General features: G+C 44.3%; 1 protein-coding gene across 1 annotated transcript in view; it reads left to right on the forward strand.

Annotated features, from left to right (window-relative positions):
* MAP4K5 (mitogen-activated protein kinase kinase kinase kinase 5) overlaps positions 1-23,500 on the forward strand; it is a 97,471-nt gene that overhangs the window by 20,726 nt on the left and 53,245 nt on the right. The window contains exon 2 of the mRNA XM_075844031.1: positions 14,292-14,349. Coding sequence (XP_075700146.1) covers positions 14,292-14,349 — 58 coding nt within the window. The remainder of the gene's footprint in view (positions 1-14,291; positions 14,350-23,500) is intronic.

Genomic DNA, 23,500 nt, shown 5'->3' on the forward strand with positions numbered 1-23,500 from the left:
TATTGTGGAAGATTCATAGGAAGTACCTGGGATTTTGAAGTATTCCATTTATAATCCGAAATGAACCCAAATTTCGTAAGAATTTCTACAGCTGCATCAAGAGACTCCTCCGGATCAGAAGTGTGAGAATAATATCGTCAGCATATAATGATATTGTATGTGCGCAATATCCTATCTTTATCCCTTTAACAAAAGGAGCTTCCCGTAATGCTTGTGCTAACGGTTCTATCGAGAGAACAAATATCTGAGGAGGCCATTGACACCCTTGCCTCGTCCCATTAGATATAGAGAATTCTTCTGAAAGAGACCCATTTGTTAAAACCCTGGCTGAGGGTGCAGAGTGGAGTGCCATGATGGCGGTCAGTATGTTGCCACTAAAACCCATATGTTCAAGAACCGAGCACGCATACGACCAGCTAATGCGGTCAAATGCCTTCTCCGCATCCAATGACCACAAAACCGAAGGAATACCACGAGACTCCAAATAATGTAAGATGTTTAGTATACGTCTAGTGTTGTCCGAAGCCGGTCGTTGTATAGCAAATCCAACCTGATCAGGTTCAACCAGATCCGGTATCCGAGGAGCCAAACGAACAGCCAATAACTTAGCATATATTTTCAGGTCTGAGTTGAGCAGGGATATAGGTCTAAAATTTTGGGGAACATCAGGGGTTTTCCCTGGTTTAGGCAAGGTCACTATTAAAGCTGCTTGATCTTCCTTCGGGAAGGAACCTAATGACATGGCCTTATCAAAAAACCCTGAAGGTAGGGAGTAAGAATTGAATGGAATGTTTTGTAATAATCATTTGAAAGGCCATCTGGGCCAGGGGATTCATGTAAAGGAAGAGAAGTAATAACCTTGGAGATTTCAGCAGATGTTATAGGAGAGTTCAACAACTCTAATTGATCCAGAATTAATTTGGACAAGAATCGTTGAATATCTGATTCTAGTATTGGGAGAGAAAAGGGGTCTGAGCATAAATCATAGAGCATGCTATAATAGTCTTTAAAGAGTCTCTGTCACCACATTATAAGTGGCCTATCTTGTACATAATGTGATGTAATGTCCCAGTTGGGCGTTAAGAAACTCATTAGCATAAAGCTAAAATTGCTCATAACTCTGTCAAAAATGATATTTTTTCTAAAGAAAAAACACTGGTGTGATCTACATTACAGCGGCAATCAGATTATGTACAATATAGGCCACTTATAATGTGGTGACAGAGACGCTTTAAATCTATTAGCAATATCCGTAGGACTATATAATTTACCAGTATCATTTTTGTTTCTCAAGTATGGAATTCTATTTCTAGTATGCTGCACTTTAAGACGGGAAGCTAAGAGTTTGGTAGCTTTATGATTCTGAGAATAGTATTTGGCTTTCGTCTTTTTTAGATTATTTTGATATCTAAATAAAAGACATGTACGAAGTCGTTGTCTAAGATCCGAAAGTTGATCGATTTGTGCCTGTGTTTGCGGAGTTTTATTAAAGAGGCTCTGTCACCAGATTTTCAAACCCCTATCTCGTATTGCAGCAGATCGGCGCTGCAATGTAGATAAGAGTAACGTTTTGTTTTTTTCAAAAACGAGCATTTTTGGCCAAGTTATGACCATTTTTATATTTATGCAAATGAGCCTTTTCTTAAGTACAACTGGGCGTGTTTAAAGTTAAGAACAAGTGGGCGTGTATTGTGTGTGTAACATCTGGGCGTTTTCACTTGTTTTAACTAGCTGGGCGTTGTAAATGGAAGTGTATGATGCTGACGAATCAGCATCATCCACTTCTCTTCGTTACCACCCAGCTTCTGGCAGTGCACAGACACACAGCGTGTTCTCCAGAGATCACGCTGTGACGTCACTTCCTGCCCCAGGTCCTGCATCGTGTCGGACGAGCGAGGACACATCGGCACCAGGCAACAGAGGCTACAGTTGATTCTGCATCGGCGTTTGCAGGTAAGTCGATGTAGCCTCTGTCGCCTGGTGCCGATGTGTCCTCGCTCGTCCGACACGATGCAGGACCTGGGGCAGGAAGTGAATGACGTCACAGCGTGATCTCTCGAACACGCTGTGTGTCTGTGCACTGCCAGAAGCTGGGCGTTAACGAGGAGAAGTGGATGATGCTGATTCGTCAGCATCATACACTTCCATTCACAAGTAAAACATCCAGCTAGTAAAACAAGTAAACACGCCCAGATGTTGCACACAATACACGCCCACTTGTACTTAACTTTTAACACGCCCAGTTGTACTTAAGAAAGGCTCATTTGCATAAATATAAAAATGGTCATAACTTGGCCAAAAATGCTCGGTTTAAAAAAACAAAAACGTTACTGTAATCTACATTGCAGCGCCGATCTGCTGCAATACGAGATAGGGGTTGCAAAATCTGGTGACAGAGCCTCTTTAAGTACCTCCAAACGTTTGATATCATCAAGAAGCAAGGATATCTGTTCATTCCTTATTTTCTTGTCCCTATGACCTAACTTTATAAATGTTCCCCTTATGAAAGCTTTATGTGCATTCCATAGAATGTATGGGTCAGATACTGAATCAACATTTACCTTAAAATATTCGTTTAAATCTTCTTCGAAAATATGTTTATATTTCGAGTGAGACATAATGTAAGAATTGCTTCTCCATAAATATGTCTGGTTGGAATTGTACCTCTCCTCCAGTGTCCGTGTAATGGTTTCAATTGTTGAAGATTGGGATACTAACCGGCTATCTTTGTCTACAAGAAACATGTCAATCCTTGAATACGTCTTGTGTGTCGCTGAGAAAAAAAGAATAATCTCGCTCCGTGGTATGATGTGTTCTCCAAACATCACACAACTCCCTCTGCCACAGCACTTTGCCCAGCGATCTATAATTTCCTCTGGCAGAAGACGTTGTATCCACCGAAGAGTCCGATTATAGCCTTAAAATCCCCACATATTAGAAGTCTCCCCTGTTTGACCTTATTCACATGTCTTAAAAGTTTATGAACAAATCTAATTTGGCCCTTGTTCGGAGCATAAATAGACGCCATGGTATAAACAACACTATTAATGGAGCAGACCCAATCTAACAAAGCGACCCCATGGGTCCGAGACCTCTGAGATCCGCTGGAAAGCAAGGGAATCCCTTATAGCAATAAGCACCCCCCTAGACTTGGTGATAGTCGGCCTGATAAATAAATCGGAAGTTTGGATGTTTCAGTCTAAACGCGTCTTTCTTAACAAGGTGTGTCTCCTGAGCACAGACCATATCGCACGATAAAATTTTTTGCCTCCGACCATAAAGACATCCTCTTTTGTGGGCTATTCAACCCCTTTACATTTAAGGAAAGAATTTTAAGTACCATTACAAAATTGAGCGAAATTTATACACATTTAGGATACATCTAGAATCAGGCGAACTATCAATGTGAACCCATCATATAAATTGGCATATCAATGCACCATCAGCATATCTGAACATTGTATCATACCACATGGAAAAACATAGACAATAAAACAGATAAACATGAGTAAACGTGAATTTGCAATTAATGCTCCTAAGAGCGGAATGACAAAAAAGTATAGAATAATGGCTATCCAAAAGAATTCGGGTGTAGAAAACATTGTCCCGGAGTACCGAGTCTGCATGAAATAGCAGACTGGATCACCGGAGATCAAGGTTAGGAACCTCAAATCCTGTCCCTTCTCCGGGGTTTAACGGATTGCCATCCATCCGACACGTGTCTCGGTGGTTGTTGTTGCGAAGAAGACGCATTCAGGACTTGCAAGTCCCATTTACGCAATAAGGCTTTGCCGCCTTCCACATTTCTGACAATATGAAGGCTGCTGTTTCTGGAGATAATTCGACGGACTGGAAATCCCAATTTGTATATAATCTTGTTTTCTCTCAAGACTGAAGTGACGGGGTTTAATTGTCGACGTAGTTGAAGTGTTGCCGCTGAAAGATCCGTAAACGGCGATAACTGCCGGTACGGCTCTGGTAATTTACCCATCTTTCTTGTCGCTGCCATTAGATTTTCTTTGGTCTGAAAGAAATGTATACGAGCCAACACATCCCTAAGAACAGACTCCTCCAAATGTTTAGGACGAGGAACTCTATAATCATATCAGATGGTAATCACGTGGGAAGCATGATCTTCATGAACGACTGTATAAATTGCTCCAGCGCATGCGAGGCTATACTTTCAGGTATACCCCGAAATTTGATGTTGGAATCCAGAACACCCAAATTTGGAAAGTTATCTTTGCTTACCTCCGGTATGAGGACAGGCGGAGAGTGCAGGCGCGGTCTTTGTGTCACCGAGCTTGTAGAAGATGGCGACGCCGGAGCAGATGATGATGAACACTCCCTGGAATGGCTTGGAGGTAAGTCTGGGCTGGCATCTCGCTTATTCCCTCCACTCTGTACCTGATCAGAAGGGAGAGGCATCAATAGAGGACACGGAGGCTCTGAAGTGCTGCGTCTCGGCAGTGCCGGTGTAAGACACTTGTCTAGAGGACTGGGCGGAGGATCCGACAAAAGGGAGCTAGCATGTGAGCCAGTGTCCGCGCCATCTTGGCTCCACTCTGACGTTTGAGAGAAGTAAAAATCCATCAGATTCTCCGGTTTTGTCGGAAGCTTCTTCTTTTTAGGCATCCTGTCTTTATATCTCTACCGAAGTACGGCTGTTTTGAGGTGTTATATTCAGAAATTGTTGCTGTATATGATCTCAGGCGTCGGAGCTAAGCACTCATGCAGCCATCTCGGTCAGCAGCCACTCCACGAACCCCAATTCACTTCTATTGGCCACGTACACCTTCCAGTATATTTGCGGGAAGGTGTCCGGGCCGTAGAAAGCCTCAGCAAAAGATAGGACATATCCTAACTTATGCTTTTTATGGACCGTGCTCCCAAACTTTGTATGGGAGTCCGGGTCAAAAATGTTGGTGGCTGTCCACGGGCAGTGATTATGGGCACCGCTGTGTGCATGAGGCCTGAGGCTATGTGCACACAACATATTTTGGCGCATAAAATGCATGTATTACATTCCGAAATACGCCTGCAAATGGCTACCCATTGATTTCAATGGAAAATATGCTGTGTCGTTAATATGGGACATATTTTTACGCCGCTGGATAAAAAATGCGTAAAAAAGGGACATGGCACTTCTTAAAACGTTTTAGTAACAGGTTTTTCTCATTAAAGTCTTTCCCATTGACACATCAAAAATACGCTTGAAAAATGGAAAATTTCAGAGGCTGTTTTCTGGAAATCAGCCTTGTATTTTTCAGCCTGTAACATATGTCGTGTGACGGAACAAAAAAACAAACAAAACAAATACCCATCTAGATGTGAAGAGCCTTAGCTTCCGGAGCACGGCCGTAGCTGTGTGCACGGTCCATGATTACGGCACGGATGTGCTGCGGAGTGTCATCCGTTGGCTGTCCGAAATGACGGATCGTGCACACGCCAGATGTGTATTCACTTCAATGAGTCCGGACCGCAAATGCAGACCGTATAATGACTTGTCCTATTTTTTGTTGCGCTCCGGCCAATGCACCGATTGTGGAAAGAATGGTCGTGTGTATTGGCCCATAGGTATATGTTCTATACTATCTGCAATTGCTGATCGTATACGATAGAAAAACTTTGGTCGTGTGCATGACGCCTTACTGATAATTTTACAGCTACATTCTGGGTTGTGTTGAGTTCGCCGGCAGATAATTCTCATTCTGGAGGGGGGAGCCTCGGTGCAGCATTGTGCAGATGGAATGTGTTTTGTGACCCAGTGTTTCTGAATGGTTTGCGGAGATCTGGCACATTTTACAGACCGTGCGCTCACAGTAAAAGCCGTTCTCTATATAATTAGTCATTAGGAAGCCTGAAATATGCCCAGCACGCTCCAACACTCCCAACTAAACAATGATTATCTCAGTCTAAACTGATACTTTATCTGTCAGCTTTCGACTAAGTATTTACGACAATCAACGACACAAATGACTCCTACCGGCTTCTGATTTTATAAAAATATTATCAAATTATGCACAATTCTACTTTTTGTATTTTACGAAGTTATTGAACAGCATTCATGGCCTGGTGTGACATGCATCGTCCTGTACCAGAACATGCTTGCTATCTTTGGATGTCCATCTTTGATCAGAAATCAGTCTAGCTGTGCTGAGAACCTTCCTTCTATCCCTGAACTTCATTCCTTTTGCTGCCGGGTCAAAGAAATGGTTCCAGCAGCCAGTTGTCCTTTAGTCACAGAGTCACCCAGGCTTCCTTGAGATGTATAGCCCTTTCTTTGTGCTCCCTGATCCTGATCGGTTACCGCCCCCTTGAGTCTCCTCCTACACTAGATTCAATGGCAGCTGGTCTATGTCAGTCTGGGAATTCAAATTGATCTATAGAAATGGATAGAAAGAGATATATAGATAGATATATATAAAAATGGTAATGTTTCATGAATAAAATGCCAGTGAAGTCGGTTCAAGATCAGGAGCAGGGGGGGATGTGGCTTTAACACCGTATGCGTTGACAAACGACAACTTATGGACTTATATTCTGAGGGCAATACTATTTTAAGCATTAGGCTCCCACATGAGTTATCACACAGCTTTCCAAGACTCCTGAATGGCAAAGCTACTTAGTGATGGAGCAATAAATCAATGCGTAGCTAGGCAGGTCTTCCTTTCAGGAGTTAGATAAAGCTGGGTGACGTTGCCTGTAAAAGATTCCAGCGCTTTCGGTTGCTTACAGTAGTTGTCTATAGGAAAAGCGCAGTTGGGATTGGTTGATATATTTGCACATCTGTAAATGGTTAGGCCCTTGGAACCTCATGTGATAATAAAATGCAGATTCTTTGTGCATTCATTGAGCCGGCCTGTGTGTGTGGAGAATATGCAGCAGCAGCTTCACAGTGACAGGGCTCCATTTGTGTACGGGCCGCTCAGAGGAACACACGGCTCCCTGTCTTGGTGACAATGAAGAGATCGCCTCCCATAACCCTCTGATGGAGACACAGACTGGTACTTACATGGACAGACAGGGCATATGTTGGCTAGAATCCTTCTTCGCATGGGTACTAGTGGATCATGTCTTTGTGATGCCGTGTCCCTGCTTAACCCAGCGATGTCACCCATTACCCATTAAAATAAGTGCCTGGCATTCTTGGCTTGTAGCTTCATGCCATAGCGGTCGCACGAGGCTCGGTACACATCTACAAGACCTAGTTGAAGAACTTGCTATAAAAGAGTTGGCATTTCCTAAAGATCCAGTCTTTACGTTTATGTCCAGGTTTACATAAACCACCCAATGATCATCGGTCCACTCCCAGGTTTTCTTCGTTCAGTGTTCCCTGTGACGTCATGCTGCCTGTAGTCTGATACGGTAAATGGGGTTTGCCAGGAATATTGCGTTACGTTGGTAATCTCTCAGCAGGACTCCTTCCCTGACCCTAATCCACTGGGAATCCACCGCAGGCCGAATACCAAAATTTTCTGGCGCACGAGAGTGAGGCTTCAGGGACGTATCCAGTACCAGCTGAAGTTTCAGTGAGTGCCCCCCCCCCCCCTTCCCTTCTTCTTATAGGCCACTTGCATATGTGCAATGAATTATGGCGTCGTCTGCAGCTTTATTGGGGTTACACTATGGACGCTCTGCTGGGTCCTTCTTTCATTGCAAATCTGCAGTTTGGATTTTTTTTCTCTCTCCCTGACAACTTGGAGCATCCGGAATTGCGGATGGGAAAATACACAGCAGAATCCCGTAGCAGCGAAGTCGGTGAGATTTAACAAATCTCCTCTACATGCTGCGAAAAAATTTCCATCCAGAAATGGACCTGCGGTGCGTATTTTTCATACCGCAGTATGTCAATTCCTGCTGCGGAAAGTGGACTGAATTGCTGCGTTGTCACCATCTCCCAGCAGTGTGAAAAGCGCAGAAAAATATGCACCGTTTTCTGCAGTAAAAAAAACTCAGGAAATGGTGCGAGATTTTCTGCAGTGGAAATCCTGCAAGTTTCTGCGGAATTGCTGCAGGAATTCTGTTACGTGTGGGGAAGTTCTTACTTGTCTTGCAGACATTGTAAGAAGTGCATCACGTTTAAGTTTTTTTGGATACTGGTGCGTAACTTTTTGGGTCAGTTTGGATTAATGTCTCTAGAAGCTCCTGGACAGCAGCTCGGTCTATTCATGACGTTGGGTGATGTGTATCCGTTCCATGAAATTCCCACAGATGGCAATCTTAAAATCAGTTTACTGTCCGGCTAATGGGAATAGCGTGCGGCCGCGGTTTTCCAGTGTTAGGCTATGTTCACACAGAGTATTTTGGGGGAGGAATATCTGCCTCAAAATTCCGTTTGGAACTTTGAGGCAGATATTCCTCTCCCTGCACGCCGATTTTCGTGGCAATTATCGCGCCGTTTTTCGCCCGCGGCCATTGAGCGCCGCGGGCATAAAACAGCGAGATATACGCTTTCTCCTGCCTCCCATTGAAGTCAATGGGAGGTCAGAGGCGGAAGCGCCCGAAGATAGGGCATGTCGCTTCTTTTTCCCGCGAGGCAGTTTTACTGCTCGCGGGAAAAAGACGCCGACGCCTCCCATTGAAATCAATGGGTGGCGTTCTCGGGCCGTTTCTGCCGAGTTTTGCGACGCGGTTTCCGCGTCAAAAAACTCGGCAAAATACCCCGTGTGAACATAGCCTAAATTGAGCTTTCTATAATGATCTATTACTATGTAGTGCGTGTAGATAATATGTGCAAACAGATACAGATAACCGGAGTTTACTATGTTTACCGATGTCTGTGCACTTCGATCCTGACTCCCTCCAGTGGTACGTTATGTTCTGCTGGATTGCAGCCGTTTTCCTTATTAGAGAAGATCTGTCCATACGGATTCTATATTTTATTATTTTATGATACATTGTGTCCTGTATTAGGCCGGCAGCGGCTTCCACTACTCAGAGATATGCAGGGATGTGTAGACGTATAGTGACATTCTCGGGTATACTCCGGGTAAAACTGATGTGTTTTGCCAAGTGTAGGGCTTGAGGGGGCGGAGCATGACACAGGGAATCCAAGAACCGCAAAGATAGAAGTCATGCTCCGCCCCCTCAAGCTCCGCACTTGGCATAACTCCGTGTATCCGTTTTACCCGGACTGTTCTTAAAAATTAGAGCTGGAATCTGGTTGCTATAGGCAACTGCTCCCACTCTTCCGTTGCACAATTTTGATACATTTCTCCCTACAATTGTGTTAACACGTATACACACACACACACACGTCTATATATTCAAGGCAACTCTGTTTTCTGTTGTGACAACACTTTTTTTTTTTTTTTTCCTTAAATTGAACCGGTCTGGCTGGCGGCTGCAGGTCTGGCTGTTTCTGCCAGTTCATGAACCAGGAAGCACAGGATGAACAAAGTTGTATGTCCCAGACTCACAATTAAATAGGGGCCTGCTGCAGTGTTTTTAGTTAAAAAGAAAAAGTATTTGCCTAATACCTTATTCACACGAGCGTGTCTGATTTGCGACCGCAAGAAAAAAGTGCCTTTTTTTTTTATGCATATGACTGTCCGTGTTCCTTTAGTGTGTTTTCCGTGTGTCATCCATTTTTCTCATCTGTGTTTCTCCTCTGCAAGCTGTTCCTGGTTTTACTTTTCTTTTATCCACTGCATTTCTTTAGCAACTGATGCTTTAAAAATGGACAACACACGGATGTTGTCAGTGTGCTGTCCGGTCTTTTTCACGCATCCATAGACTTAAATGGGCGAGTCTGATACACGAAAACGGACCAGAATAGCGGTGAGTTTAAGGAACGGAGACATGCTCTGTGAAAAAAACACTTGTGTGAATGGCCCCATTGAATTGCATTGGTCATTGTGCTGCCGGTTATTTAAACGGGGAGCTCACTGACGAGAAATACATTTGTGTGAATAAGGCCCACGAATCTACAGACCAGTGCTGCTTCCATCTTCCTCCCGGGCAGCAGGAAACTTAAGTGCTGGTGGCTATAGATATGTTCTGGGTGGCTGCATTTTTTGCTGAACACACTTTGGCCAAATTATTATTCATTGAAGGGTAGCTAAACTTTTATAAAACTTGACATTTCATAGTGGCATGTCAGAAGATTTTGATTGGTGGGGGTCCGAGCACTGAGACCTCCACTGATCCCTAAAACAAAGCGTCAGAAGTGCTCAGGCGAGCGTTGAGCTACTTAGTTTCTGATCGGCTTTCCTCAGAGCTGTGCATGGACTCCAAAGAAAATCTGAGGAAAGCCGATCAAATGAAAGCGCTCACCCAAAAGATTCTACCACTTCATTTTAGCGATCGGTGAGGGTGACCGTGCTCGGATCGCCACTGATCAATACTTCTGACAGGTCAAAAGTTTTACGAAATTATATTTACACTTGAAGGACTCTGAAGGATTCCCTGTTGAATAATTACAACAGAGCGACACTATTTTAAAGTGCAATTTTATTTGTTGTTGCACAATCCGCATCGTGAGTAGTGACGTGTGCTACAGTTTCCATGACCCCTTATTTTTTGTATATAACTCGGTCACTATGAGGGAGCCCATATGTACAGTACTGACTGCATGCTACCTGATCTTAGATCTTCCAGAATGGCATCACTACTATTTGGGAAGTTTTTTTTCCATTCTGGACAGACACACTACGTCTTTAGCCAAATGTGGTGACCTGTGCGGAGCAGTTTTGGGGCATCGTACAGGTTAAACTTGGCCCAAGAGCGGGTAATTTGGACCGTAAGCTGCTCCAGGAGGAGGCGCGTTGGATCCATCGCATGGGCTCTCTTAGCCCAGGAGGTCTTAATGAGGGCTTCACTTATGCTGCGTTTTTATGAAAACATATGCGCCTATTACGTTACGAGTCTAGGCCACCGGCCACTAAAATGGCACTTTTGCCTATGTACTATGTATGATCATTAGATATCTTGGGACCTGTTCTTTCATAAAACAGGACCCCTTTTGAACCAAACATTCATTCTATTTTTTTACATCAATTCTACTAACTGATCTATGTACTTTAGTTTGTAGGCAACAACTACTCCTACATAATTTTAGCCCTATGTTTAGGAACTGACACAGTCGTGTCTATGCTATCTTTATTAGACCCTCTAGCTACAGAGTAATATAGTTGCTCCATCCGCTCCCAAAAATCACTACTACTCTCGCTGGCAGGCTATTAATATAGCTCCTCGGCATATTGGATCTCCTTACATTGTCTCTGAGTGCAGGCCTGGTTTTGGCGTGCATTCATTCGCAATGACGTTTATATCTTATCCCTATGCAAGTGTTCGCCTGCTGTGACCTTGCTGGCTGTTTTGAGTGGTCGGCGATTGTGATACGGGACGTCCACTACTTAATTGGGGGCTCGACTGTTGCCCCCTCTCTGATTGGCTATTATTACTATGACAGTAATTTCACTGTGACAGCCGCTGAAATGTGGGATTTTCTCTATCACCTCTACTCTTGCTGTTGCGCATGCGCGTCAATAGCAAGTAGTCAATTAGCAGTAACTTACTTGCTTTTACCTCAATGCGCCTGTGCGCTTTATTCTATCCCCATTGGCTAGTGGAACTAGTCAGCCATTGGTGGCGTGGGACGTCCATCACCCATCAGAGGGCTTGTCCCCTGCCCTGTCTCTGATTGGCCGGCGGTCAATCAGGGGAACACGTGGAGCAACTCCACTATACATTTAAACACTGACTTTTCGCCGCGCGCTGTCAGTAGCCCCGATACCCCTGAAGACGCTACATCGTAGCGAAACATGTCGGGGGGGCTTCCTTCCTTGTTTTAAGTACTAGTCCTGCTGACTCCTCTAATCTAACTGTGGGCTGAGTGCAACGTGCTGCAGCCGTTGACTCCAGGCTCCTTATACTCTGCACTGTGCCGATTTGCAGTCATCATTGGACCTTGTTTTTACGTCTATGTAGTTTGTTCTTGTTGCATAAACCTAATAAATATTTTTTATTTTCTATTTTCAATCTTGAGAGTTGGAAAACAGGGCTTCTTTTGCCGGTAGGCAAATCAACTTTTTCACTGTGCGGAGCATCGTCACATGCATATACGTACGACCGCCGGGAGTGTTGGTTCGACAGCTGGTTCGGGAGTGTTGGTTCGACTGCTGTCTGTCTATATTTGTACAGCCTGTCATAAAACAGGAACAGACATGTTGAATATGGGACCGTCCCACTGCTGCTGTCTCTGGTGTGGTTTCCAGTTGCATCCTCATTCTGGGGCATGGGGGAAGATGATGCGTTCAATTAAAGAAATGTTCACATTCGTAATGTGTTAGCCTATGTACCCACCTTTTGAAATCCTAATTTTTTTTTAAAATAAAAATGTATATCCGTGTGTTTGGTGCAACTTTCTAAATTTTAGTTAAAAATATTTTTACTTTTTGAGTTAGAGCTGCTTTGTATCCTGTATACAGAGCAGCTGTATCTTGCGCTGAGACCTGAATCTCAGTGTCTCACGCAGGATCGAGCTGTTACTGATCACATCTAAGTTCATAGCTTAGATGTGATCAATAACAGGTGGGTCAGGACCCGCTGACACGGAGCCAGTCAGTCCCGCTGACTTGACGGATTCAGATCTCCGCGCTAGATACAGCTGCTCTGTATACAGGATAGAAAGAAGCTGTATCTCCAAAAACTAAAAATAACTTTTAATAAAAATTATTTAGAAAGTTGCCCCTAACACACTGATACACTGTTTTATTAAAAAAGCAAAACTATTTCAAAGGTTTACATAGCCTTTAATATTCAGTATATCCTATCACAAAGGGAGCGATCCTGATCGCTGTTTAAGTAACTCTAGCACGCTACTATTTACTTTAAAATGCTGAAAGAGTGCTGTGACCAGAGTGTTGCTTTACCACGTGGCTAACACCTGCAAATCTTTATTTCCTGACCCAGTTTTTTAATTTATTCTTCATTATGGCTACACAGCTGCTTATAATGCACATTGGGACATGACATTGCACCTCACTGCACCCTATAGACCATGGGTACTCAACTATTTTTAGTGAAGGTCCATTTACCTGGGTCTGGTGTCAGGTGAAGGTTCAAGCTGAACGCCAACAGCAATGCTGTATTCATATGGGTTGGATTTGCCATAGGCAATTCCGACCCATGGATCTGTCAGAAATCCGAGGTTTATCAGCCACAATGCCCCTTATAGAGAGTGCCACACAGTTCCCCCTGTAGACAATGCCACACAATGCCTCTTTTAGAGAGTGACAATGCCCCTTTTAGATGGTGCCACCCAAAGAACTAAAAAAAACTTGTACTCACCTAGCCCCAATCGAACAGAGCTGCACAGCCTCCTTGGCCATGTTAAGCCTGCAGCCTATGAGACGCTGAGACAGGACCCTTGCGTAGGTCGGCGCGATGAAGTGACGGCAGCGCTGGCCTGCTTAGAGATCCTGTCCCAGCATTTTATAGGCTGCAGGACTAACGGTGGAGCTAAGCGCTGTTAGCACCCTGCTCCTCCATAGTATTCAATTGTATCTGCGTCTTGAAAAAGCAGATTAAATTGAATGTGGCAGTCACCGAGCGACGCCACTAGTCCAAAAAACTGTCTTATGGATCGCGGTGCGCCAGTGGGGGACCCCTGCTATTGACATTGCATTGTAGTGCGTGAGTCTGCTGTAAACTGGTAGGATGCAATGTTTCCACATCATCGGAGCAGCAGTAGCCCTTTCCAAAAAGTGGCATGCAAGATCACTTTTTGGCTGGTATTCTTATTTAGGCAGCTGTAGATCTGTATTTGATGTAGTATAGCCAGAAATGTAGTGTTTTTCCTGCATATTTTGGGTCTTTTTCCTTCCCACTGCTGGTTTCTTTAAATGCATGTTTTCTCTCTCCATGCTGGCAGAGTGGGTGGGCTCTTCCTGGTGTGATGTAAGAGCTGTGCTGTGTGCCCTTGGCCAATCAGATGTCTCCCCCTGCTGCGCCACCTCCCCTCTCATAGCATGAAGTCTCACAGACACAATGAGGGAGAGATACTGCAGCTGTACCTCCCCCTCCACATGTTTATAGCGTCTGCAAGCAGGGAGAAGGTGAACTACAGGATGCTGGAAATTAAGGAAAATGCTACTTTCCTATTATATGATGCATTACAAAGTTTCATATATTCACGTGTACTAATGTAAGCAAAAAAAACATAAAAAATCTTTCTACGATGGACTCCTTTACATTTTGGCAACTACAAGATGTTACTTTTAGTAATGTAACTTAATTTCTTTGGAAGACCTAATAACTAACATGTCACTTGTGTTTACTTCCAGGCCAGAAACCTACAGACGGGAGAGCTGGCCGCAGTGAAGATTATTAAACTGGAGCCCGGTGAGTTCTAACTCTCAGATCCTTTGCTTATCTCCTCGGTCTTGTGGTTGAATCCAAATGTCTGCTGTTCAGCCAAATATCATGTTTCTTGTGTGTATTCTCTGACCTGGAAAACACGTCTTGCAGCAACGTATTCCGCCGGCCTCATTACCTGTTTACTTTTAGTCCCTGTCCTCCATTGTTTCTAACTCAAACGAGCACCACAGGTTTTTTTCTGCCTGCTATTAATTTCAATTGAAGGTCAGAGGTGGAAACCACTTGAAGACCATCATCCCCCCCATTCACAGTAAAATGACCATCAGCCCCCCACTCACAGATGCCCCCTTGTAGGTAGTGCCACGCTGCCCCCTTGTAGGTAGTGCCACGCTGCCCCCTTGTAGGTAGTGCCACGCTGCCCCCTTGTAGGTAGTGCCACGCTGCCCCCATGTAGATGGCACACCTATCCCCCTCCTTCCTATACATAGCGCCACTGTAGCTCCCTGAAGGAGCGGTATCCCCCTGTGGCCTGGAATTCTGCTCCTGAACGGGGTGCTTGATGTCTCTGTCCATATATGGACAGTGACATCAGGGGCAACCCCTGAAGCGGAGTCCCCATCTACAGCGTTGCCGACGCTGTGACCAGGGATTCCACTTCAGGAGAAGCCCCTGACGTCTCTGTCCATTTATGAATAGCTACGTCAGGGGCTTCTCCTGGAGCCGAATCACCGGCCACTGCGCCGGCAACGCTGTGAACGGGGATTCCGCTTCAGGAGTTGCCCCTGATGTCACGGTCCATATATGGACAGAGACATCAAGCGCTCCGTTCAGGAGCGGAATCCTTGGCCACAGGGGGATTCCGCTCCTTCAGGGAGCTATGGTGCTGCTATGTTTAGGAAGGGGGGATGGAGGGTGCCATCTACAGAGGTGGGGGGTGCTATATACAAGTTGGCTACAAAAAAATCCCCTCCTCCTCACATCCACTTCGCACTGTGAGGAGGAGAAAAAGCACGGCCACAGTGGTTCAGAGGAGTGTCGCGGCACCCCGGTTGGGAACCACTGGTATAGACGGTGACTATGCTGGGGAACTGTGAGAAGTCATTATACACGCAATAGATATAAATCTTACGCTCTATTTTTCCCTCCATTTTTATCCTCTCGGTGCTTCTGGTTGAATAGGCTTATACTGGTGCAAAGAGCTTTTTGGTCTTTTTGCGCTGAGACGTTAGCTGGGAAATGGAGGTGGTAAACTATCACATTTCTGTTTCATTAAGTAATAATTAATAAAACCACAGGTGCAGAATGTAGACAGCCAAAACCTCCTCATGTGACTATTGTGTCCTGGGTGGCCGCCTGCCAAAGTCTGTGGCAATGAAAGTCCATGATTGCCATTCTCCAGCTCCCATGTAAAGGCCATAATGGTGTCACACTTTGATATTTCCATGGTCCAATAGTACAGAGAATGTAAAGTGTACCTCCAGTATTAAAAAAAAAAACGGGGCTGTGTATCTCTACTCTTCCTAAATATATTTTCTCAGCTGATTTTGCAGCCAGATGGTCCATAATGAACTTTGTCCGGTGTGGTATCTCCTGTATTAGAAATATGAGCCTCAGGCTTGGAGTGGATCGAATGGCAGCTGCAGCCCACTAGATTGCCTGCAACTCAATGTATTCCTTTGGACTGCAGCTGTATCTCGATGGTTAAAATCAATCAGTTGCGCTACAAAAAGTCTGTGTCGCCCCGGCCTAAGGGTACAGCCCCTATTTGAAGGGATAGGAGCATTGTAGCTCCCAAATTCAGTGTGTCTTGCTATAATATTCAAGTCATCAATACAGGAGCTTAGAAGACCGAAGGAATGGGGAGTACATTGTTTCCGCAAAGACAACCCCTGTCCCATGCTCTAGTAGGGTATATGGACTTAAAAAAGAAAGTCTACCGCTCCCAGGACGGAGAGCAGCTCTGACGAAGGCGGGCGGTCTATGCATTGCATGGTCGGCCATTCAATTGCTTCCCCCTGCAATATAAGCTGATCGCCGGGGGTTAGTAAAGCCAAATTGTGGCGATCAACTGATCACCGTAGCTGCTTCTATTTAAAAAGGACTAGTCTTGGTGAGACGACGCTTCTTAGAGTACACTGGAAAAATCTGCCCCAAATCCACCAGCGGATTTTGCCACACTAGTCTACAGGTTGCATTATTGCTACTCCGACCCGTTCAGTTCAATGGATCAGAGATCAATATCTGACACAACCCATTGACAGGTGTGGCGCTGTCCTTGCAAGAAAGTAGCCATGTTTTTATAATCCTGATCTTGGATGTGTTTATAACCAAATGGCTTAGAAAATAGATGGGGTTTGTAAAACGTCATTCACCTGTCATGTTTTGTAGAACGCCTATTGCGGATTTAAAGGTTTTCGTCGCTGATTTCTCCCTTTTTCTTAAAAATCTGCAGTAGAATGTTATATTTATGGCCGGCGTTACCTGGTTATTTGCATAGATCAAGGAAAATGAAATTCATGCAGTATCGATTCCTCACCGCTCTCTAGAAGTAACTTTCTTTTAAGCGAGGATAATGCCAGCAGATGTTCGTAGTGTTCCCGCATGAGTAGACGGAGGAGTGCAAAGTTTGTGCTTCAGTGGTTTTACAACGTAACAGGAAGAGCAAAGAAACACCCCCCACCCCCCCACGACGCCTTCCAGAAAACTGATCGAAAGATGAAATATGCACTAAAGTCAGGTTCAACTTTTTTTTAAGTCAATTTAAGTAGTCGATTTACTGCCGATTCTCCTTCCAGATTTGCAGGTGAAAAATCTGCAGCAGAAGACTGAAGGCAAGTGGATGAGATATTAAAAAAATCTCATCCACGTTACACTGAACATTTTTCACACATTCGGAGCTTGTTGCGGCAATTCAAATCCTCAGCAATCTCAATTTTCTCTAGATGTTCACCACGGATTTCACCCTTTTTCAATTTCGAAGGGGTGAAATCTGCAGTAAACTTGTTAGTAACACGATATTGCTACAGATGTGCTGTAGTAAGATCTGCAACGAATCCGCTACATGTATGGGTATCCGAAATGGTTTTCTTTATTATACATTGTTTTCGACACTGTTCAAAGCCAGTGCTGTCTCAGAACTCGGCTTTGCTGCCTTTCCGCTCTGACTTCGCATCTCCAAGTTCCACCTGCTGCATCAGTGTCAGTATAAAGCATGCTATGGTAAATTGTATAGTGTGTGTGGGCATAGTTTTTGTGCCAAACACTGTATAGTAGTTTCATGTATCAAGACAAAACAAGTAGTGCTGATTCTGAGATTTTAATAGATTTTTATAGTGCTGCCGGGGGACCGAAAGTCTAGTGGCACAGCCGCCTTTGAAGGCTATATGACTCTTCGTCATGGAACTGACCCCACAGTACTCTATGTACAAGTAGGAGCAGTAGTACAGCCATTACATACAGTACAGCGGGGCCAGTCACATGATGAAGAGTTGTATCGTCCTAAAAGAAGGCTTTGCAAGTAAACTTCCGGTCCCCCAGCAGTGCTATAAAAATCTCAGAATCAGAGCGACGGGAATATATATATATATATATATATATATATATTCTACCTTTCTTGGCACACACTATGCTATTTTACCCCACATACCCCAGCAAATCTGAGGCCTACAGCTTAAAGGTGTTGTTTGGTTTAGAAAACCCATTTTCAAATACCCTATTCGGGATCCCCTGCTCAGTAGCGGACAGCAGATATGAAAGGCGTCTCTCTCTGGAGGTCCCAGCACATCCGTGCATCACACAGCCAGCACATTGATTTTAAATAGAAATGGTGTAATTCTTAATTTCCCCTGTGTTGGCGCTGCAGGGAAGTTAATGCTGTCAAAGTTCTATAATAAAAAGATATTCAAACTTTTTGCTTTACAATTCACCGTTTTATATTTCTGTTATGTTTCATCATGGGAACGATACAACGAACAAGTCGTGCCAGATCCTTCACATGACAAACCCCATCGACGGCCTACCGAACCTGTTGACTTTTTAATGGGTTCTTTCGTGGTTTCTATAATTTTACTAGCAATATTTGTGCTGCGTGCAGCGCTATTTTGTTCCCAACATTCTTTACGGAATTTCTTTTGCTACAGTTGTATCCAGGCTGGGTAATGCTCTGTGAGCTAAACATACATTTGACATGCACTGATGCATTGTAACAAAGCCTCAAAACAGGAGAAAGTTTTGTGCGGCTGATGCAAGGAATATTGTGTAGACTGGATACAGTTGTATCCAGATCGCAGGCTTCCCCAATATGATCTTTTGACCCGATGCCGCCGCCTTCTTCATGGGTGATTTCATAGACCAAAACAATACTGAAACTGGATCCCGCCATGGTTATAAATTTATCTCTAGGTCTTTCTTTCATGCTAGACCTGGCTTTACGTTGTGTGTATTGTTATTGAGAAGTACTGAAGATTAGGTAGGAATTCTCAGCCGTATTTATTGATTTTCCAGGTGATCAAACATTATAAAGGTGTTCTGACTGCTAACAATAACCGTGTCCTATTACTTTCCGTCATGTTATTTGCCATTCCAAGTCCTTTGTGCCTTCCAGACACTGTGCCGGCAATCCCCCCCCCCCCCCCCCCCCGAGTGACATGAGGTTTTTTCAGCGCGCACGGGGAAAGTCATGACCCGTGTTCTGACTCCGTGTGTCACTAATGTTACCAGCTTTTGTTCTCCAGGACTTGTGTGGAAATCTATACAGGGAGGATCCCTGGTGATGCGGAGATGTCATTTGTGGACGGTAGGTAAACTGGTATCGCTGTGAGGTCACTCTGGTTTCATGTAACCCCTGAACATCATGGGGTGACCTTACTGGCACATTGACAGGGATTCTCTGTAGCCCAGGGGCTTTAAATTCTATTTATCATTTTTATTTCTTATTCTGCTGCTTTTTTTTTTTTCCTACCAATTTCATCCCAGATGTAGGACAAATGTGAACAGCGGTATTTACAGTAGTGTTCAAAAAAAAAATAGTCCAACATAATTAACCGTTTTTGGTAGACGTGATATTTCTACATTGACCATGATTTACTTGTAAGAGTAGTAGAAAAAAATCAGAGCCAATAATTAGGACATGCATGCCGCTCATTCAGAGGAATTGAATCATTACAGAGAAGCGGTCATCTGCCTTACAGATTCTGGGGCTTTTTTATTTCTTTTTTTCTTCTAGCCCCCACCGTTCCTGAGATATCGGGGCCGTTTGTTCTGGTGTCTGATATGCAAATGAGGCCTTCGACGCAAGTGGGCGGTGAGGCCCCGTGCACACGACAGTAAAAACTCTCCGCAATTACGGACACATTCAGTTCTATTGGCCGCGGACACCCTTCCGTATCGCTGTTGATGCATGTCCGTGCCGTAAAAATGTTCCGAAAATTATGCAACATGTCCGTTCTTTTGCATTTTACAGGCCGTGCTCCCATACTTTGTATGGGAGCACGACCTGAAAATGCAGGGGGTTGTGATTATGGGCACGGCTGTGTGCATGGGACCTTGCCGCTTATCAACTGACAGGCGTTAGCCGCCCACTAGACGGTCAAAGGCCTTATTTGCATATCGGGCGCCAATATCTCAGCAACGGTGGTGGCTAGAAGAACAAAGTAAAAAGCGTCAGAATCTGTCAGGCGCCTGCAATCTAAGGCCAGATTCACACGAACGTGTGTTTTGCACACGTAAATAGCGCAGAGTTTTTGTTGCGTTGCTGTTCCTTGTGGCATCTGTTTTTCATGTCCGTGTTGGTGCACATTTTGTAAAAATTTATTTTCTATGCATTTCTTTAGCAACTGGTGCGTAAATCACGGACAGCACACAGAAGACTTCCGTATTTTCCTTGATTTTCATGCAAACTTTGACCTCAATGGCTGCACGATCTGCAAAAAACACATCAAAACAGGACATGCAGTGACTTTCACGCAACGGAAACACGATGTGTGAATAATCACTTATGTCTGAGCGGCCCCATAGAGTTGCATAGGTCCGTGTGCTGTCAGTTGTATTCACGCACAGCACACGGACGTATACAAAGTGTGAATTTAAGATGTCCGTTTTTTGGGCAGGTGACAGATTCTCTTTAATTGAAAGGGGCTTGTTGAAAATAACAGCAGTGAGGAGTTAAATGGGTGAAGTCCTTCATTCTGTGGAATAAAAGGTGTCAATTTTGGCCCTTATATAAGGTAGGAGGGTGGCAAATTTTGCACATGTTGGTTATAGTCCATTTCCTTCTGAAGTACTGGGGAAAATGGGTCGTTCCAGACATTGTCCTGATGAAAAAAACATCTTTGTTTAATAAGTTGATTGGAGAGGGAAAAACATATGGAGAAGTGCAGCAAATTATAGGCTGCTCAGCTAAAATGATCTCAAATGCCTTGAAGTGGCAACCAAAACCTGGAAAACGCAGAAGGAAACTGGGAGCTGCTGTTCAATGGATCAAATGGCCAAAATGGCAAAGGCTCAGCCCATGATCCCCTCCAGAAAGATCAAAGAAGATCTGAAGTTACCAGGGAGTACTGCTACAGTCATGAAGTGAAGCCAAGTTACCAGAAAGAAATGCCCGCAAGTCATGTTGTTGAAAAAAAGACGTGTCCTGAATAGGTTAAAATTTGCCAATGACTGGCGCAACATTTTGTGGACTGATGAAAACAAAATTGTTCTTTTTTGGGTTGCAGACAGTATGTCAGATGACCCCCGAGCACTGAGCCACAGTACACTGTGAAGGACAGTAAAGCATGGTGCCGCAAAAATCGTGATATGGGGATGTTTCTCTTACCATAGTATTGGGCCTATTTATCGCATACAATGGATCCATTTGAATATATCAAAATACTTGAGGAGAACATGTTGCCGTATGCCGAAGAAGAAATGCCCTTGAAATGGGTGTTTTCAAAATGACAATGACCCAAAACACACCAACAAGTGAACAACATCTTGGTTACAGACAGACAAACCGGATTGAGGTAATGGAGTGGCAGACCAATCCCCCGACTTCAATCTATAGAGAACTTGTGGGGTCCGACCAAAAATGTGGTTTACGAGGCAAAACCCAAAAATGCAGAAGAACATGGATGTACGTAGTCTAATCACCTGTTCAGAGGTGCCAGAAGTTGGTCGACTCCATGCAACACAGATGTCAAGCAGTTCTCCGAAACAATGGTTATGCCACTAATTATTAGTTCAGTATAGTGAAGTCTGATTTTTTTTTTTTTCTCAGTTTTTATAGAAAAATGCTGACCCTGCTATTTTTTTTAAACGGCCTCAGGCTGGATTCACACGAGCGTGTTCGGTCCGTAATGGACGGAACGTATTTCGGCCGCAAGTCCCGGACCGAACACACTGCAGGGAGCCGGGCTCCTAGCATTATAGTTATGTACGACGCTAGGAGTCCCTGCCTCTCCGTGGAACTACTGTCCCGTACTGAAAACATGATTACAGTACGGGACAGTTGTTCCGCAGCGAGGCAGGGACGCCTAGCGTCGTACATAACTATGATGCTAGGAGCCCGGCTCCCTGCAGTGTGTTCGGTCCAGGACTTGCGGCCGAAATACGTTCCGTCCTTTACGGACTGAACACGCTCGTGTGAACCCAGCCGAAGAGTTTTTTGCAGGCAGAAAATTCTGACTCAAAATTCTGTCTGGAATTTTTAGGCAGATTTTGATCTGCCTGCACACAGTTTGCCAAGTTTTTTGCCCATGGTCGTTGAGCGCCGCGGTCAAAAACGCTGCGAAAAACGCTTTCTGTGCCTCCTATTGATGTCAATGGGAGGTCAGATATATAAATGCCCGAAGATGGGGCATGTCTCTTCTTTCTCCCGCGAGACGGTTTTACTGTTCGCGGGGGGAAAAAAACCCCACCTCCGCCTCCCATTGAAATCAATGGGAGGTGTTTTTGGACTTTTTCGCCACGTTTTCAGACGTGGTTTCCGCGTCAAAAAACATGTGGCCTAATATTAATTTTCTTTATTTTCTGTAAAGGCCAGTTCACACACAGTTTTTTTTACGTGGAAACTGCGTCGGAAAACATGGCAAAATGCCTCATTTCAATGGGAGGCGGAGGCGGTTTTTTTCCCGCTACCGGAAATTACCGTCTCGCGGGAAAAAGAAGCGACATGCCCTATCTTCGGCCGTTTTGCGTCTCTGACCTGTTGAAATCAATGAGAGGCATAGAGATCATATTTCGCGCCTTTTTTTCCCGCAGCGCTCAATGGCCACTGGCGAAAAACGCGGCAAACGGTGTGCAAAAATTTGTGTCAACATAGCCTTTAGAATTAACACAAACTGGATACGTTTGGTTATTGTTTTGATCTGGAATTGAATGTGTCGTATTTCCAGTGCATTTGCATTTAGGCAAATAAATGTCTGGGCTATTCCAGTTTTGGAAAATGTTACTCTTCGTATTATGAAAAGTCATACACCATTCCAATATACTTTCTGTATCGGTTTCTCAAGATCTCTGCTTGCAGTAGTTTAATAGGGAACTTCATTGTGGATAAAAATCTGTGACCAGTTGCTTTTCGTTCATACCTTCTGCAAAAAATGACAAATATTCTACACAACCGAATACACGAAAATAACATCCAGGATTCACCAATCTGGTTGATTTAAAAAGCTTCTCCGCAGAAACGCAAACTCTTGCATGAGACCGCCCCCCCCCCCCCCCCCCCCCCCCCCCACACACACTGTTCTTTTCCTGTCCTATGGGATATTCATCCACTGTGGCAATCATTTGGGAGACCTCAAGGAGTTGCAATTTTCTCATCTACGTTCCCCTGCAGATTTTTTCTTCAAGTCAAAACTGAGCTTCCGGACCTCGGCCATATGAAGGCAGTGACTTTAGACTCTCAGCCTTCAAAGACTTCCCTACTGATTCATTGTTCTTTTCACTTCCTCAAAATTACTTCCATTCTTGGCTTTTTTTTGCAATTTTGCTTCTAGTGCTTTAAAACCTAAACCGACACCAAACGTCTTGTTGCTTGAGATATCCATAGGCAACCCTAATGTAGTTTGACGTATGAGCTATTGTTGCATTCCTTGCAGCGTTTGTCATTTTTTTTTTCTTTCCTTTTAATACTGCGTTCCCATCAGACGATGCCGCTCCCTGGCGTTGTCCTGGAATAGCAGGTGAAGCATCT

The sequence above is a fragment of the Rhinoderma darwinii genome, chromosome 12, assembly GCF_050947455.1.
Source record: "Rhinoderma darwinii isolate aRhiDar2 chromosome 12, aRhiDar2.hap1, whole genome shotgun sequence".
In the NCBI taxonomy this organism is placed as follows: Eukaryota; Metazoa; Chordata; class Amphibia; order Anura; family Rhinodermatidae; genus Rhinoderma; species Rhinoderma darwinii.